The sequence below is a fragment of the Doryrhamphus excisus genome, chromosome 14, assembly GCF_030265055.1.
Source record: "Doryrhamphus excisus isolate RoL2022-K1 chromosome 14, RoL_Dexc_1.0, whole genome shotgun sequence".
Lineage (NCBI taxonomy): Eukaryota > Metazoa > Chordata > Actinopteri > Syngnathiformes > Syngnathidae > Doryrhamphus > Doryrhamphus excisus.
The window spans coordinates 12723167-12742503 of NC_080479.1; the positions used below are offsets into that span (position 1 = coordinate 12723167).

Genomic DNA, 19337 nt, shown 5'->3' on the forward strand with positions numbered 1-19337 from the left:
TTATTTGCTGTTTTATTATTATTATTATATTTATTACTGATTGATTTTCTTTATTCTTGATTTGTTTATTTATTTTTCATCTTATTTTTTTTTGGGGGGGGGGGAGACCTGATGTGGCCCAGTCTCACCCAGACCCTAGCTCCAGTGGCCCCCAAGTAAATTGCCTTAAAGAGTTGTAATCCAGTTTTAATTAGGCCTACTCCGATCAGGGTTTTATGCTGCTGATTCTGACCATGATCATCGCCCTTTTAAATAGTAATAATACATCCAAAACGTAAGGAGATGTAAATGCAATGATAAATATCTTAACTTTTAACTGTGAAGAGTGCACGGACAGAGTGATATCTCCTGTATATATTATTCACAAAATGATGGTACTTCTCAGTGTCTATTTCGGACAAGGCTCCATTTGAGCTGGCACTGACGTACAGCAGCCATGGATGGATCCAATTATGGGTGAAGGAATTGATGTGTGACATTTTCTGTTCCACCCTCATTATTTGGTGATTAAACATAGTCAGCAGTAACCAATGGCACATCATTTCCCTGGGAAAGAGTAAGAGGATTGGATGTAGACAAGTAGAGGAGTAAGTCAGGGGAGGAAGGCAGAGATGAGGCCAATGAAGTGTAGTGAGAGAACGACTGACTTTGGATCAGTTTATACACACTTGTCAGATGGCTGCGCTCCATATTGGGTCTGAAAAGAACATTCTGACCATCGAGTCAGTGATCAATCATTGTGTCATATGGGCTTAGAAGGCACGTTTAGCAGATGGCAATGTAAATTATGTGCAGTCACAGCTTCACTAATACCAACACAGATGTGATCTCTCCACTAACAGTAGTTTATTGCTTTCCCTGTAACGTTCCTCTATGTGCCGATCCTCTTGGTTTTATCGTATTGTGCAATTTTTCAACTATTTTAATGCTACATTAGTCTCAGAAAGGCACTTTTCCAACATGCTACATGCCATACATCACATAAAACAAAGAAACATTAAGGAGAGGGCACAGATGTTAACTACATTACCATTGCTACAGTATGTGAGCTACAGAGCGCGACAATGAAGCCACTGAGAGAGACTGACAAAGTGTGTGATGAAGGAAGAAGTTGTCCAATTCCGACACTGAATAAACAGAGGAGGAAGATGACAGTAATGAATGACTTTACTGGTAGGCTACTGTTTAACCGGCTGTATTACATGCACTGTACACATCTTTTTATCTATTAAATATCCCATACTACGACTGGGTTATATACTGTATGTACAACGTGTAAGCTCATTTTTCCTCACAGGAGGTGGACAAGTAAGACTTTCTTCCACAGGTTTGATTCCAAATTGAATAAAAGATGAAGTCCATGGCCATAAATAATTGGTTTGTTGTGTAAAATATGTCTCTAAATTCTAGCTCACACACACACACTGCCTGAGTCATCTGCAGGCAAACAAGACTGAGCGCGAGTGGGCGTGATGGGAGGGAACTCCATGGGAGATCCTCTTCATTTGCATTCCATTCCTATTCCAGGAAAAGAAAAAAATGTTCCTTGACAACTGTCAAAGTGTACTGCTTTGTGTGGATTAGACTCACACTGATGTGACAAATTGTGAAGACATAAAGAGAACAACAATTATGGGAAACTCCAACAAACTTTGTTATGTTTGCTGTACAAAAGAAAGTATTTTTTTAATGTATAAATGTGTGGATGGATGCTATTTTCTTTGTCATAAATACAATTTTTCTGACTTATTTTTTCTGGGCCTTTTTGTCCTAAAAAACAAAAAAAATGCTTTCTTTCTGTTAAAAACAGGATTGGTATGCAACTAATCGTTTTTTTGCTTGAAGAATGTAAATATCGTCTGATTTCTAATCTTTGTTGCATCCAAACAGGAACGGCTCACTGGGTGGAAATTATGTAATACACAAGGCTGTGTGTTTTAGGCAAAACAAGACATTGACAACCATCAGCTTTGACTCTGTCTTTTATGACACGTTGCAAACCAACCCACTCACTGTTTGTGTTTGTTGCATATTGATCTGGTCAATCTAGGGCCTGATTGATTACTTGATTAATCAAAACAAAAAACTATAGATTAATTGACTGAGAAAATAGTCATTAATTGCAGCCCTAAAACAATCTGTGGACCACAAACCTTTTGTTCTAAAAAAACCCCAAACAACATTAATATCACATATTATTGTCATATAATCGTTGGAAAACCAGTACTGTAATAGGTTCCGCAGACTTAGCGACAGTACCATCCAGGTTTTTGCCGGGCTTGGTGGAGCAAATTATTCGTCAAAGTACATCATTACTTGTCTTCAATCATTGAAACACAAAGTTTTAATCATAATTCCACAGTGATCTCAAATAGACTGGTACACTAGTACATAATTTAACAAACCTGTAGATGCCGACCTGGTGCTCCTCTAAAAAGCAATCTATTTAACACCAGATGGAACTTCAATGTTGGGTTCATCATGTGAAACATAGGCTATCTATTTAAAGGGTCTACCCTTCCCTTGAGGGGGGACCCAACTGTAGATGGGCTTACTAATAAGTCTGGGAGCCTGTGGTATTGCTGTACGATGCCGCTAAACACGCAGACATACATCAAATATCTTACTAAATGCGGCCAAGAATTGTGTTACTGAGAGTGTTTTTGTCCCATTTCAGTGCTGCTCTTCTGGTGCCTGCTGGACATTGTACCAATTAAGAATGAGAAGGGAGACGTGGTGCTTTTTCTGGCTTCTTTTAAGGACATCACTGACATTAAAGCTAAAGCCATCCAAGACGACAAGAAGGAAGGTCAGTCAATGCATGAAACATCCCTGTACACGTATTTCTATCCTCACGAAAAGCTTTGCATTTCTTCTCGTAGGACCAACATCAACATATGGACTCACATTATTTTCACTTTCAAGTTAGCCTTAAATCATTTACACTATATCCAATTTGTCACGGCAAGTTCAAAAAATACTGAAAATTATGACATTGAGCTAAATGTATCCCAAGACAAGGTTATTGTGTGTGTGTGTGTGTGTGTGGGAGGGGGGGGTCCTTGCCTGCGTCTCCCTAATTGCTCTCATTACCGTAAATAAAGCAGAAGAGGAAGCGGCAACCCAAAGCAAAGTTATTTTTTGTGCCCATAATGACAAGCTTTTCATCCAAAATGAAAGTGGCTGATGCAGCATGCCTGCAGACAAGACACAAACACCTCAGCGTAATGACTTGTTTGTCTGACAAGCTCATTGAAATGAGAATATGCACAGTAAGAAGCATTTGCATTTTGATGTCGTTCTCTGTGTAAATGTAGCCGCAAAAGGACTTGTGTTTTTTGTACTCCAATGTACTTATTTTCTTTAGCGTTGCGAAAGGCCTTCTCAATGACAACTGAGAAAAATTTGCTGACAATTCGGCTTTTCATGATAACTGATTTTGCTGGACGATAATTGTCCTAAAAATGTTTTGAGGCCATTTTTTCATTAATTATGTGACAATAACGGGAGTACATAGTATGACAAAACAATAAACACCAATTTCAACCGTATTGAAAGATTTGCAACGTAGCGAGCGACACTGTCTGTGTTATATTTACTTGGCTGACCAACCGCCTCAGTGTTGTCGTATCGCCCTTCTTCCTCATCACTACTTTCGAAAAATCAGTTCGGCGGTGTTCACCTTGTTCATTCTGTTTGAAACCGAAATATCCCCACACTGGGGCTGAGACATTTGCCTTAGAAACAATTGTTTATATTCACGTTAGCGTATGCTAGCTCAAACAAACATGCATGCATGTACATGTACATTTAGCAATCATCATGACACGCCTACTTGTAATGTAAATATTAGCTTGTATATTATCCTACTGGGCTGGACGGCAGACGAGTGGTTAGCGTGCAGCCCTCACAGCTAGGAGACCCGAGTTCAATTCCACCCTCGGCTATCTCTGTGTGGAGTTTGCATGTTCTTCCCGTGCATGCAAAAACATGCTAGGTTAATTGGCGACTTTAAATTGTTGTTTGGTTGTTTGTCTATATGTGCCCTGTGATTGGCTGGCGACCAGTCCAGGGTGTACCCTGCCTCTCGCCCGAAGACAGCTGGGATAGGCTCCAGCACCCCCCCCCCCCAACCCTTGTGAGGATAAGCAGTATAAATGAATGAATGTATGATAACCACTTATTGTGTGTGGCAAAATACGAGTTAGTTAGCACATCACTGCAATTGCGCTGTTGTTAGGCAGAATTAGTGGGGGCACAGGCAAAATGAATCCAAAAAAACAGCCGTGAAAGTGTTGTAGATGAATCACTATTCAGTAGTGCACATATTGAATGACAGGATATGTGGAAAGCGTTTTTCATTGCAGCTCTATCTTCCGGATTTGTTGTGATATTACATCACTTACCCCTAATGCAAAATCACCACTGCTGACTTGACAGTATGGAAGTCAGTTTGCAAAGTTTAACTCTCTGCCTCTAGTCTAATTTGTCAACTCCCTCAAATCTATTTCTAGTACAGTATTACCTTCCTTTCATTACAGCCACCTCCCTCATATATACCTACCTGGTATGCATTTCCTCCCCACCTCCCTCATAAGAATGAAAAGCAAAGGGATATTCATTAGGTCTAAAAATAAAGCATTTCTCAGTCTCTGCGCTCCTGCCGTGTCGCGTCCCCCAAGGCTGTGCCGCTTTATGGATGGGTCCTGTCTACCTGCCTCATCTGGGGGTCCGTCGGTGCTCACTGGCGCACCAGAAAATGCACACGCTTTTCCAAAGGACACTCAAAAGCAGTTATCACTTCTATTCCCCTGCTTTGTTATTGCCGTTATCTGCCCTAAAGCCAATCTGGACGACTGGAGTCCTTTTCCAGTGGCTTCAGAGCACGGAGAGCCTACTGGCAATAACTCTCCTTCTATTATCCAAGTTCCACTCCTGAACACATCACTCTAACACTATCTACCTCACCTACAAGCACGACACACACACACACACACACACACACATGCCGCCACCTCAGCAGCAGCGGCAATTTACCATGACAAATCCATCATAGTTTACTTAACTGCCTCTGCCCAACATTGCTCTGCCTTGTTGGAGAACATGTTCATCAATCAATACCTTTGGCAGAGTAATGTGACTGAATCAAAAACAGGAAGCAAATTTAGAGGCCACTTTCAAAAGGGTAAATAACAGAGTGTTTGCTAAGGAAAGATACATTTCCCAGCTGTGTAGCTAATAAAGTAGGGGTCCTCAATTACACTTATCAAAAGGGCCACAATTTTTTCTCAGCAGACACTGTGAAGGTGGTGGGTTCAATGTGACTCGTTGTTGCCCCCTCTAGTGTGGAGGAAGTACTGCATGAATAAGCACATCCCTAGTGAGAAACATTTAAGGTGATCTTTGGCTTCCACTCACATAGCACAACTAGAGCTGCACACGCTGGAATCATTTTCTTATCCGAGTCATGTGCTCTGCATGACAAAGGTTTTACGAATTATTATTACGAATCCATTTTGTGCTTCTAGAGCGGCGGCGTGGCCGGATCAAGACACGGTCACCGTTCAGCTCGACTCGCATGCGGAGCAGCACAGTGCTCTACCACGTCTCCGGGCACCTCCACAGCAGAGAGAAAGGCAAAATTAAGCTCAATAAGGTACATTGGGCAGGAAGTGAACATCTTAAATGTTTTGATTTGAAGATGAAACATTTCCAATTGTATATGCACCATTTTTATGTGTCCTATTCAGAATGTATTCGGTGACCCTCCTGCCCTCCCAGAGTACAAGGTAGCAGACGCCAAAAAGTCCAAATTCATCCTGCTGCATTACAGCACGTACAAGGCCGGCTGGGATTGGTTGATCCTGCTGGCCACTTTCTACGTGGCGGTCACCGTGCCGTACAACGTGTGCTTCATTGGCGATGACGACGACCTGACTCGCAGCACAACCGTCAGCGACATCGCCGTGGAGATTCTATTTATCTTGGGTGGGTTGGCTCTGAATTAAACGCCTGCGCCATTTCATAATAAGAATGAAAATTTAAAAGAAATCTGTTAATTCGTATATGAGGCAAAACATTGTAGTGTATTTTTCTTTTTTTATACATTTTATTCTACAGGAACCCCCCAAAATGTGTATGTGGATTAAACTTTAGCCCTTTAGCTATTATTACTGCAATAATAATTACATTTGAATAAAAAAATATAATACTGTAATTACTTTAGAGAATTAAATACGTGCAAAAACATGCTAGGTTAATTGGCAACAAATTGTCCATAGGTATGAATGTGAGTGTGACTGGTTGTTTGTCTATATGTGCCCTGTGATTGGCTGGCGACCAGTCCAGGTGTACCCCGCCTCCCGCCTGAAGACAGCTGGGATAGGCTCCAGCATACCCGCGACCCTAGTGAGGATAAGCAGCATAGAAAATGGATGGATGGAAGAAATTAAATTAAATTAAATATAAAAAATTTAAATAATACAATTTTTTTTATATTATCATTAGATAAATTGTTTTATTTTAAGTGCCCTGACATCCACCTCCTTTAACATTTCAAAATCTGAGTCAAATCTCATTAGATGAAGTCTTCCTGTGATTTATAACATTTCATTATATTTTGTATCAAGTGCTTTTCTGTGCTCTACGCCTGCTTTTTTTGGCAGATATTGTTTTCAATTTCCGCACCACCTATGTCAGCAAGTCCGGGCAGGTGATCTTTGACGCTCGACAGATTTGCATTCACTACCTGACCACCTGGTTCATCATCGACCTGGTGGCCGCTTTGCCCTTTGACCTGCTTTATGCCTTCAAAGTCAGCGTGGTGAGTAGCCTTTGGCTTTTTCTATAACTCCGTGGGCTTGCAATAATACTGAACATCATCACTATGGTTCTGTTGGCCCACAACATGAAATAACCTAATGATCACCTAAAACATGAGGCACACTACTTTGAACAATGCATTACTGTAGTGAAGTAATACAGGGCTGGAACACACCATGCTTGTAAATAGAGCAAGCCAAAGCATGATGATTGATGAGACTCTCACTAATCCTACCAACATTCAAGTGGACGGTAAAGCACATCTGACATTTCTCCACAATAGGATCTTTAAGGATCGTTTCCATTGCTGCTCCACTGCCTCTTTGATTCTATCCATTGATTGCACATACCGTACAGTCGCTTTCGAGTGCATTTCGCTGCATCATTAAAAGCTTTTTCTGGATATCTTGACTCAAATGTGAGAGCACAGTGCAAGGGGAGGTTCAGACACTCACTCGACATGACATAAGGTATGGAAAGTGTATGCAAAAGTCTGCTTATGCAAAGATAGCAAAGTTTTAGAGAGTGGTATTCATTTAACAACAAATATTACAGCAACTACAGGTGACCGTGTTCAGATGTACACCACTGTAATTGAGGCTAAAAGTCAGAAAAAGACCAACCATCATTATATTTGGCTTCTACAAATGTTTACATGCTAATTGGCCACTCCAAATTGTCTATAGGTATGAATGTGAGTGTGAATGGTTGTTTGTCTATATGTGCCCTGTGATTGGCTGGCAACCAAGTCCAGGGTGTACCCTGCTTCTCGCCCAAAGACAGCTGGGATAGGCTCCAGCAACCCCCGCGACCCTCGTGAGGAAAAGCGGTAGAAAATGAATGAATGAATGAAATGTTTACATGCATTAATACTGTGCATTAATGTTATCAGCAAACATAGCCCAAATGCAGCTGTCCTCCTCAGTCGTGCTGCACACACACACACACACACACACACACACACAATAATCGGCCACACAACAATAATCAAACTTGAACCTGAAATTAAGTCTATGTCTGTTGTAGCAATGTACATCAATACATACCCCTCCTTCATACTATATACATATGTATATACTATGTCTAACAATGGAGGGAAGGAGTGGGCACAATGACACGCTGCCTCCCCCCCAGGCAAAGGTCCCTGTTTGGTTCCACATAGTCTATTAATGGAAATACCACACAGTCCCAGTAGATAAGGGTTTAGGTTTAGGGTCTCTGGGCCCTGAGGCCACCTACGTTCTGCAAGGGGGGGACCAGCAACTAGAAATGGTCTGTAACTGTCCCATCATACTTACTGTACTAAACTTGCATGTCCTTGTTTTTCATACAAAAAGCTGCCAATAAAAAGCACCAATTGGTGACAATAAAGAGTAAGCCTGGAGCCCTCGCTGATGAATGTCATGTATTAGTATACTGCTGCATCGGTACAATAATTGAAAAATAAACTGATGTTATAGTTTGTTTGGGGAGGGTGCATTGCTGCTGGAGGTGGAGAGTAAATGAGCAGTGTTGTCAAAATTACACTCGTGTACAAAAACCACAGAGGAAAGGTGCAATCAGTGCAGATATGAGAGGAAATAGAAAGGGGTGACACAGGTGAGATGGAGGAGGGAACAGATGAAGGAGAAAGAGTCAGGAGGAGGTGTACACGCTTGCTTACTTGCTGCCGAGGGAGGAAAGTGGAGTCACCATAGGTGGGATGCAAGGTGGTGATAGATGGTGGCGAGAAGATGAAGCTGCTCCCTAAGGCTTGGTAGGAGGCTTCATTACCCCTCGTGCTGCAACGCTCCTCTATTCCTCACAGCTACAGTGAATGGGGAAGAAAAGAAACATAAAACAAAGCACGCAGGGGCCGCTTGATAAGCACCGGACACACATTTTTCTTCTTAATTTTGTTCAAACGCCATCATGGTGAATTTTTCTCGCATTTACATTCACACTCTCTGCCTTCTTCACTTTCCCCCAGCTGCAACATTATACAGGTATATACATCTTCTATAGCATTTATGCCCCACTTTCCTCACACTCACTCCCCAATCAACCCCCACCAACTCACACATGCAACATAGAGTAAGTCCTCAATGGAAGGTTACCTATCATCCTTGTCCTACATCCTACTAAATAATAACTGTATAGCCTGAGGAGCAGGTGCACAATACAGTATAGAGGACTTTAACATTAGTTTCATGGGAAAGGTGCAAAAAAATGAGAACATTTCCATCTCCTCCCCTTATTTCCTATACCTGCGTCATGCATGTCTGTCTTTATCTCCAGGTGTCTGTAGTGCACTTGTTAAAAACGGTGCGCCTGCTGCGTTTGCTGCGCCTCCTCCAGAAAATGGACCGCTACTCTCAGCACAGCACCGTGGTCCTGACCCTGCTAATGTCCATGTTTGCCCTGCTGGCCCACTGGATGGCCTGCATCTGGTACATCATCGGAAAAATGGAGATGGAGGCCAACGCCTACAACTGGGATATTGGTAAGTTATGTTTTCTCATAGGAATATGGATGAAAAGCATTTCAGTCGTCCCTCTTCCACAGCGGTTAATTGATAGAGCTAACCAGTTAGCCTGGAATGTATTTCTTCTAAACTTAAGAATCCAAAAACATACCACTTCCACACTGAAGCAACAGTTCTGCTTCAGCCATCCACCTTTGTCTGATGCAGAATGAAACACACACTTGGCATGAAAGAAACATTCAAATGTTGCTGTAAAATACACACTAAGATGATGATGAATCATCACTTTTATCGATTCCAGTGTTTCCAGGTGATTGTGTGATTTTTCTGGTAATTAATGATGCAACGCAAGGCTTCCCCTCTCAGTCTGCAGTATCTCTGACATAATGAGCCCCCTTGGGCTGATCTCTGGTCAGTATCGATGAGCTGCTCCGCTCGCAATTACCTCTCGCTGTTGTCCTCATAAAAGCAGTTCCGGGTCAGCGATGGCTGGGGCCACGAGAACGACGACGGACAGTGAATCCTCTTGACCAATTACCGCATCTCAAAGTCATAAAATAACGCAGCCGGATACAGGAGGCAGGATTAATGTGTTGCATCCTAATTATGCATTTCCGATGTCCAACATGCGTTGAAGTCGGGCAGCTGTGAGGGGCTTCCATCCAATTACCATTCATCAGTGTCTGCAGGAGACTCTCCAGGGATCAACTACATGTCTCCACTCTGGCTTGACCAGGGATTAGTTCTGCTTTCAACACATCTGACATGCTTGTGTTGAATCCATTGTGTACAATGTAGATATAGCATGGAGGAGATGCTTTACGGCAGTGTCTGTGCCTCAGCGTCTGTGCTGAGCATTCTGCGGATTATTACAGCTAAAAAGCACAGTGTAGTACAGCCAACACTTTAACAGTGATGCGTTTGTGATGGAAATGATGCTGCACCAATACAATAACCATTTGTGGCTGGTTACATTCTCACTAAACTAACCGAAAAGGTGCTAGCTGGTAGCAAAAAAAAAGGAAAACCAGCACACTAGCAACAATTATATGTATAATAATGGTCCTGTTTTCTTTCGGCCCATATAAACAGGATGGCTGCACGAGCTGGCCAAGCGCCTGGAGTCGCCGTACTACGCCATCGGAAACGTGAACAGCACCACCAGCGGCCCTTCCATCCGCAGCGTTTACGTCGCCTCGCTCTACTTCACCCTCAGTAGCCTCACCAGCGTGGGCTTTGGCAACGTGTCGGCCAACACTGACGCTGAGAAGATCTTTTCTATTTGCGTCATGCTCATCGGAGGTATGCCCAAGTACATGACTAATAGTCAATTTCAGTGGAATGTCAAAAAGAAAGTGATTTAAAAATGATTTTTTAAGTGTTTGAGTCAACCCTTGTGGAGAACATGCCATTTTGTGTGCCTGCAGCTTTAGTGCAAATGAGCTGTGCTTTTCTACACCTGTCTTGACAGAGTATGTGTCTCCAAGAAGCACTACTGTGCACCACTTTTTTCCATATACACTGTAACTCTGCACTTCCCAATGTAATAGATGCCATATATCACATACAAGCACGTAACATTAAGGATGGAACACGAGGACGCAACATGAGCATGTGAGCAACAGGGCTAACATTTGAACAGCACTGTGATGATTTTCTCTCATTTTCAAATGCAGATGTTGACATGTATGCAAGACATTTTTCTCATAAATTGGCTTTAGGGACACATTACTTTTAGAATACTATTAAAAAGTTAATGATGCATATTAGTGGAGTTTTAATTTTGCACAATCACAAAATGTGTTCCTGTTTTGTTACTGGAGGGAGGCTGCATTTCATTCATCAGCTTACATTACCAAATATGAGTCCTTTCCTAATAAAGCAGTCCAAACTAGTTATTGACGCTCCCTAAGCGTGTCAATAAAAACTGAAAGTTATTATTGTTATTGGTGAAATGTGTTTATACCCTGGAATATTAGCAAAGTAGCTGAAACTGCACAATTACGCACTTCATTTCATGATCATTTTGCAGGCACATTAATCAAGCACATCTTATTGGGTTGGTCTAATCCAGTTTCAACCTGCATGTTGAACCAGCGTTCGCTTTTAGGGGTGAAGAGAGGTAACGGTAACAGGGGTTTCCCCCTGTGGGCATTTCACCCTCTTTCCTGCTAAATGTTAAATGTCCTCTGTCGCCTGGAGGCTGCTTCAGCACACACCTGAACATACACACAATACACTACTGGGCGCTTCGCAATGACAAATATGGACAACCATTGAGACATTCAGAAGGAAATGTGATAGCAATTAGCTGTTTTCTTTCAGAAAACACTGAACATGGTCCAACTTTTTCCACCGAGGGCCACATACTGAAAAATGAAAAGTAAAATGTTGACTTTTTCTCTTCATATTTTGACCTTATTCTTGTAAAATTACTGATGTTTCTTTATCTGAATCCCAAACTCATCACTTACCTCTTGTCTTTTTCCTTCTACTTTTACACCCCCAGCATTGATGCATGCATTGGTGTTCGGAAATGTGACAGCCATAATCCAGAGGATGTACTCCCGCTGGTCCCAGTACCACACCAGGACCAAAGACCTGAAGGACTTTATCCGTGTCCATCACCTGCCGCACACCCTGAAGCAGCGAATGTTGGAGTATTTTCAGACAACCTGGTCAGTCAACAACGGCATCGACTGTAATGAGGTACAAACAAGAGGTTCCGTCTCATTCAGTGGGTCTAAGGGTAATGCTAGGATGCTAAAGGGGCTAGTGGTGTTGCATATAACATCACAAACGCTCAATTTCTGGAGTATTATTACCTTTTATATGCTTTTTAGGTCATTCCTGGCCCTATAAAAACTGTTAGGTGGTGGTGGAAAACACAGACCAGGGTCCTTCATTAAGCATATTCTACCATTGCATACCATATAAAGATAAATATTGATATAAAAAATCAACTATCTACATTATTAATTAAAGAAAGCCTATAATGATGCATGAATATGTTGAATTTAAATTGGTGGAACATTAAAATGGAGCAACACAAGAGACATAATGTAAGGTTAGCTTATGGACAAGATAAGGACCGGTGTCTGGAAGGAGACATGCAAAGCGGAGAGGCAAGCAGTCGGTATAGTGTAACAGCAGCTCTTGGCTCCAGGCTATGAATGGGAAGAGAATGTGTGAGACAGCTGTCACAGCGCACAGCGATGCTGAGATGGAGCGATGCTGATGAATCCCAGACAGATGAATTAAAGATGAGCCTCTTGATTACAGTCGGCCGAGCTCAGATGGCTCATTGATCAGTCTTATGGGGACGCCCAGCTCATGATATTTGGTGCTGACAAGGAGACAGGCAGCTGATATGTTTAACATTTTTAAAAACTATGTGAGATAGGAGCATTTGAATTGTATTTGAGTGTTAGCAAAAGGTCTCAGTTTAGCCTGTGAGATCATTTATATAATCATATAACTACATTATTAACTTACTAAAATATGTACAACTAAAACAATACTAATCATTACAAGCATTATTATAACCATACAGTTATAAGCATTGATTTTCCTTCAGTCCACCAGAGGGAGCCAGAGGAGCCCAAAGGGAAGTTGACATCATCGCAGCAATGCATTACGGGAAAAAGTTAAAATAGTTATAGTTGTACATTTCTTAGCTACCTTTTGAGTGTTAGGTTGCTGTGTGCTGATTTTAGAGTTCTTTGTAAGATGACACCATGACTCAAACTGTTACATTGAGGAATGGCCTCCTGCGATTTCCAATGGGTTGACAAACTTGTGAATTTTTTTCATAGCTCATGAGTGGCTAGAAAATGAAAATGATTATGCAGACAACAATGCAGACAACAATCAAAGCAACATAGTAAAAGGTTTTCAGCAATGGACACATTTTCCAGTTCATCATAAAATAATAGTTGAAAAACCATCTCACCTTCTTATTATGGTCTTCCCAGCTGCTGAAGGACTTCCCGGATGAGCTGCGTTCCGACATCACCATGCACCTTAACAAGGAGATACTGGAGCTCTCTCTCTTTGCCTCGGCCAGCCGGGGTTGCCTGCGCTCCCTTTCGCTGCACATTACAACGACCTTCTGCGCTCCTGGAGAGTACCTCCTCCGAGAGGGCGACGCTCTGCAGGCCATCTTCTTTGTGTGCTCCGGGAGCATGGAGGTCTTGAAGGACGGCATGGTGTTGGCCATTCTTGGTAGGATAACAAAGAATACCATACCAGTTAACACTATGTCCCCTTTGGTTTACCTAAACTAATTTACCTAATACCTGTAGTTTAGCTACATTTACTGCAATTGGGGCAGAAAATACACTGGCTACTCATTGATGCAATTTTGCTAAAATTAAGTAATTAGGATGATAGTAACAACTTTTAATGAGTGGAAAAGTAAATATAAACGCATAAAAAGATGAAAAGGAAACACTTTTCGTTTCGGAAAGTTATTTGTAAAGCCAAATAGTGTCATCATAAGAAATGTCTCAATTCACAGAAGTAATCTGACACACAAAACAACCGAGAGTCCCAGGATGTGTACAAACATCTGCTGCAACACAACCTCTTGCCCAGAATAAATCAAATGAATGCTTAATAGGCATGACATGAGCACAAAAGGTCTCTCGGCACACCTCAAAGATTACAAATGGGCATGGCAGCTTGTGAAAAAAAAGTTCGAGGAAGACTAGAAGGAAGAGAAACTAGTGGGATTAGAGGAGAAAGCACAAAGGAAAAGAGTGGGACATCTCAGGGCACAATTGAGGAGAATATCACTCTATGTGAGCAGAAAAGGCAGCAGGGGGAAAACATTACACTGACACTCCATTAATATAAATAACCATTTTATTGTGTTTGCTAACTTATTGTTTTATGGCGTTATTGTCTTATTTTCTGACTTCCAGGTGGAATGAAATATGTTTATGGCGACGAAATCTACCATATTATGAAGAGCTCATTGTGTGTAGCATTTGTCTTAATAGTAATTGATTACCCTGTCAACGTTAATATTGCAGATTACGTAATTATTCATTATAATGACTAGAAGAAAAGCAGATTTATGTCCTCATTTTTACTTTGTGACAGCTAACGAAGATACCATTCTTTACATTCACCCCCCCGCCCCCTTCTGAATGCATCATCCATGTCTTTCTCTGAGCAGGTAAAGGGGACCTGATCGGGGCAAACTTGTCCTTAGACGACCGAGTGATAAAAACCAACGCAGACGTGAAAGCTCTTACTTACTGTGACCTGCAGTGTATTAACCTCAAGGGTTTGTACGAGGTGCTGGACCTCTACCCAGAGTACTCGCACCACTTTGTCCAAGACATCCAACAGGATCTCACATACAACCTGAGGGAGGGACAAGAGGCACATGTGAGTCCTCAGTAATGTTTTGTTACACAGACTTGTAAATACAGCAACCCTATTTTGGTAGCCTAAGGCTGGATAGTAAAGACCTGTATATGCAATTTGCTATTTTTATGTGTACACACATATAAACACTACTATCATGTTAGCTGTTAGCATGCTAACGTTAGCATTGCTAACATGCGAATATTGGCATAGCAGCATTTTCAGCCGTTTGTATTGGTAGACACTTATATGAACACTTAGCACTATATGCTAGGTCTTAGCATGCTAATATTAGCATGTTAGTATTGCTAGCATGCTAGCATTAGCATTGTAGCCTTTTTAGCCATTTTCATAGGGAGACACTATTATGCTAGGTGTTACCATGCTAACGTTAGCATGTTAGCATTGCTAGCATGCCAAAATGAGCAAACTAGCATTTTTGCAATTGTCATGAATATGAACTTAAGCAGACACCAAGTGTCATCATGATACGTACATGGTAACTTATGCTAACATTACAGTAACATTTTTAGCATTTTCAGAGGTAGGCACTTATACAGACACTTGGCACTATTGAGCTAGGCGTTAGCATGCTAACATTAACATGTTAACATTGTTAGCATTCTTTAAGTCATTCCATCCCTTCCATTGTATGTTTTAGTGGTCAAGGAATCTAAATATGTAGATAAAATAAATGTAGGACTAATATTTATAGTGTAAATCACAACGTGGGAGAACTATGGCGCTATGAGGTATGCAATCTGTGAGAGCTTTTCTATTACATGTTATTGTTGAACGATTATTATTCACTCAGTGTAGTCTACACTAATCAGGACAAATGAAAAGAATCTCTCTTGAATCATGCAGAAAACATGTCAAATGGAATGGAGCTAAATTGATGCATTGATTTTAAACACTGGTTCATGCATCTACCAGTGCATCTCTCATTAGGAGATACACCGCAGTCATTTAGATATAAAGCACGGCAGTGTGCCTCTTGTGATTTTTGCACTTAACTTTCCTTATAACCTGCATTCACACATTCAAAAAAGAGCTAAATGGTACTTTATAGATGATGCTATCTCAGCTCAACATGGTTCTTCCTCCGTATGTGTTATCAATAACAACAACAAACTCTATAGATTAAGTAAGAATATATGATGCAATATGATTTGATCTAAAAATAACATTATTATTGAATGCGTGTGAATGATCAATGATAGTACGTAGGTGAGAGTTGGGGGGAGCACTTGAGGAAGTTTTGTTGTAATTACAGTCAGTCAGGATTGAGTGTGTGTTTTTTTCTTGTGTAACCACCACACACACACACACACACGCCATTGGCCCACTTTCACACACTAACAAACTGCAAGAGGGCTTTAAGGAGGAAAAGCTATTGAACTCAACTCATGTCGGAAGGTGTGTGTGTTGGTGGAAGTAGTTCCTCAATGTAATACACTAGGGATTACTGTATGGCGCTTAATTGGTTGGTTCTCGACCCGACCTTGATAAGTGAATTTCGTGAAGTAGGATTTCTTATTTATAAATGGAATATTTTCATCATCATGGCATCTTCCACGCCACAGTCTCATTGTGTGCTGGGGCACAGAAAAGGACCTCCCCCAAAATTAGTATTAGGGGTACCTTTAGGGTCCGGCACAATAAACCGATCAAAAGCTGTGTCTCTATACTTTCGTTCATTTCGTGTGGCTCTGTTATTGATTAAATGTAAGAAGAGATTAGACACCGTGACTACATATTGAATTACCTGTCTGGTTGTCTTCCAGGTGAAGGCCAGACTGTCCACATCAACTGTTGATCCTCAGGTACTAACATCACCAACAATCTCCTCAACACCCATAATGATTAGTTCCAATCTAAGAGCAATAACTTCAGCTTTGAGCTCTGTGATGTTTATCCAATGCTGATTCATGTTGTGTAAGCAGCCCAAAATCTAATTCATAAGCCAATATCAGCAGATAATATTGCCCAACATCCCTATTTTTTTTTTTTACCTGGGAGAGGAACCATAACCCCTTTTACATCGTCAGACCAGGGGCTAGACCCATGTTGACATTTTTGGAGGTCACTCTTGCATGAAAATGTATGCATGCCTTAAAGTGAACAAGGTCATATTTTAATGATGTGTAATATGGTAGCTTTGCAATACTGTTCCCCCTCCATTTCCAGTCAGGTGTGAAAAGAAATGGCCGCCTTGTTCAGGGCTACGCTCCTCTCGCCGAGGCCCAGGGGGGACATGACAAGGACAAGAGGGAGGATGATGATGGTCTGTCATCGGAGCAGAACACAGCAGTGAACCTCAGGGGCACAAGTGGATCATCTCCAGCGGGCCAACCCGGTCACAGAAGCAGGGGTCAGAGCTCAGAGAGGTCTCGGAGGATGAGCCAGGATATTACACTCGTCACTTTAGACCCTTCCAACCTGAGCCCCAGGTGAGCTACTTGCTTGTCTGCCTCTAGAGCAGGGGTCTCAAACTCAATTTACCTGGGGGCCACTGGAGCTAGGGTCTGGGCAAGGCTGGGCCGCAAAAAAAAAATGCATTTATTAAAAACAGAAAAATATACAAACTTTTTCAGTGCTTTGGTTCCGATTTTCTACAATAAAAGCTCTGATAAAACATTCCACTGTTCTCAAATATCTTAATTTTTATTTTTCTGCACAAAATAAGATGAAAAATAAATAAACAAATCAAGAATAAAGAAAATCAATCAGTAATAAATAAATATAATAATAATAATAAAACGGCACATAATAAAAACTTAAGAAACCACATATAGTTGGTGGGTAGACAAATTATTTTTTTCAGATTAAAATTAACAAAGCATTATTAGAGCCCTGTAGACGTGACAAAACACGACTATAGTCACATTTATACTCTTTTTATTTACAACATATTGCGCAACTGCAGGGTCTTGAGACACATGCTAACTCGCAAACTAGAGAGCTAGCGACCTAAACCGTAGCCTTCAAGTTATTTCCTTTAAACTTAAATAGCCAAAAACTTACCACTTCCACACGGATAGGGAGGATAACTATTAACAGTTATTTAACCTTTAACATGAACATTAATCAAACGTAATAATTTTTTCTGGGTACATGATACCATACAGCATCGATATCAAACTTGCGCGGGCCGCACTAATATTAAACTTTCATATCAAGGCGGGGGCCTCAAACTAGTGTCCTGCGGGCCACATTTGGCCCACGGGCCGCGTGTTTGACACCCCTGCTCTAGAAGGTGCTCATGAGAATTTAGTAGGGTCCCCTGCATACAAGTAATTAGTTGAAAACTATACATATTTTTGCTTTACTAGTATCATATATGAGAGGGAACCCTAACCCCCTAACCCTGACATACATATTCATCTGGAGTTGTGGTACCTCTTACTGACTGACTGCATTTTTTAGACACTGTGGCTAATGAAGGTCAAGTGCAAATCCACTACCAAATAGTAGTTGAAACATTAGCTGTAGTGATGCAACAGACCCAATTGGTAGGCCTACTGTATTTCCAACAAGTTATTCATAGGTAATCTGAGCACGTTAAAGCATCCTATTCAAAAGTCCCAAGCAGTAAGGACAGGCATGATTTGTTAACATCATTGCAAACAGAAGCAATAGACTTCCCCTGCAGTGAAAACACCAAGAGTGATGATGGAGAATTGACCTTGAGGTTATAGTTTTCCCATTTCAAAATGCCAGCGGAGTAATTCAATTGTGAATGAGTGTTAGCTGCTGTAACCTTATTTCCTTTGTGCAGGATAGTGGACGGCACAGAGGACAATAAGGGGACAGAAAGTCCGCTGCATATTCCGGGTTTCTCGTCCAGCCGTGGTTGCCGTGGCAATGACCCCAACAGTGCCTCAGCATGCAACACAGGTCCAACAATCATGCAGTACAACTCGTGACAACACTCTTACTCATTGCTAATTGCTGTTTTTCAAAATATGCAACTCTTTACTTCTTGTCGTCTGTGTCACAGATATGCCACAGATCAGCACAGCAGAATTAGCAGCAAAAGCAGAGGAAACGAGGGGACAGCTGCGGCATCTTAACCAGCAGGTTGGTGTGTGTGTGTGTGTGTGTGTGTGTGGATGCTAAGAGCCGAAAAGATGCTGACAAGATTATGTAAAAAAATACAAAAGTGAAGCAAGTCCTCCTATAAATAATAATTTAGGATTAATTACAAGTCTTGGCAAGTGTGCAATATAGCATTTTTAATCAACTCACTGTGTGAGCGTGCCAATAAATCAGCTGTGCCATACCTCGCAACCTCACACCTTTGCCTTTTTAGCCCCACAGACGTGTGCATATCCCTGAAGGTTAATTCAGGTGGGGGATTACTAATGTAGTGCTGAATAGAGGCCTATCATGGTGACCTCTGTGCTGTCTAATAGAAAAAAACAAAATGTGCAAGTCCTCAGAGGAGTCGGGTCAATAGCTGCTTGAATAATTGCACCAGGCTTGCAAAGCATTACAAGACCTAGGATAGACCTTGAAAAAGAGACACTGCATGGCGCACATTTTTAGGCGGCCATTGAAAATACAGAGCTTTTTAGTCCTGCTGGTATTGTTGTCAAATAAAAAGCCATTATGAATGGCACACCTCATGCTATAGCCACAATATTAGTAATACACATACTGCGTTAATACT

General features: G+C 41.4%; 2 protein-coding genes across 10 annotated transcripts in view; one reads left to right on the forward strand and one right to left on the reverse strand.

The window, feature by feature from the left end:
• satb1a (SATB homeobox 1a) overlaps positions 1-19337 on the reverse strand; it is a 60012-nt gene that overhangs the window by 35058 nt on the left and 5617 nt on the right. For 7 of the 9 annotated variants that reach the window (XM_058047760.1, XM_058047761.1, XM_058047757.1 and 4 more), the window contains 4 exons: positions 14552-14659; positions 13239-13506; positions 11761-11985; positions 8486-8629 (listed from right to left, as the gene is read on the reverse strand). The gene's annotated coding sequence lies outside the window, so the exon portion shown is untranslated. Of the gene's footprint in view, positions 1-8485; positions 8630-9068; positions 10368-11760; positions 11986-13238; positions 13507-14551; positions 14660-19337 lie in introns of those variants that run through there. The other 2 variants (XM_058047756.1, XM_058047762.1) reach the window with 2 other exon arrangements.
• The window catches only part of kcnh8 (potassium voltage-gated channel, subfamily H (eag-related), member 8), a 37550-nt gene that overhangs the window by 16790 nt on the left and 1423 nt on the right, over positions 1-19337 (forward strand). Inside the window, exons 3-15 of the mRNA XM_058047750.1 lie at positions 2678-2809; positions 5529-5656; positions 5751-5988; positions 6666-6823; positions 9100-9304; positions 10379-10588; positions 11796-11995; positions 13261-13510; positions 14469-14683; positions 16450-16488; positions 16853-17115; positions 18444-18562; positions 18666-18745. Of these exons, the coding sequence (XP_057903733.1) occupies positions 2678-2809; positions 5529-5656; positions 5751-5988; positions 6666-6823; positions 9100-9304; positions 10379-10588; positions 11796-11995; positions 13261-13510; positions 14469-14683; positions 16450-16488; positions 16853-17115; positions 18444-18562; positions 18666-18745 (2237 nt within the window). The remainder of the gene's footprint in view (positions 1-2677; positions 2810-5528; positions 5657-5750; positions 5989-6665; positions 6824-9099; positions 9305-10378; positions 10589-11795; positions 11996-13260; positions 13511-14468; positions 14684-16449; positions 16489-16852; positions 17116-18443; positions 18563-18665; positions 18746-19337) is intronic.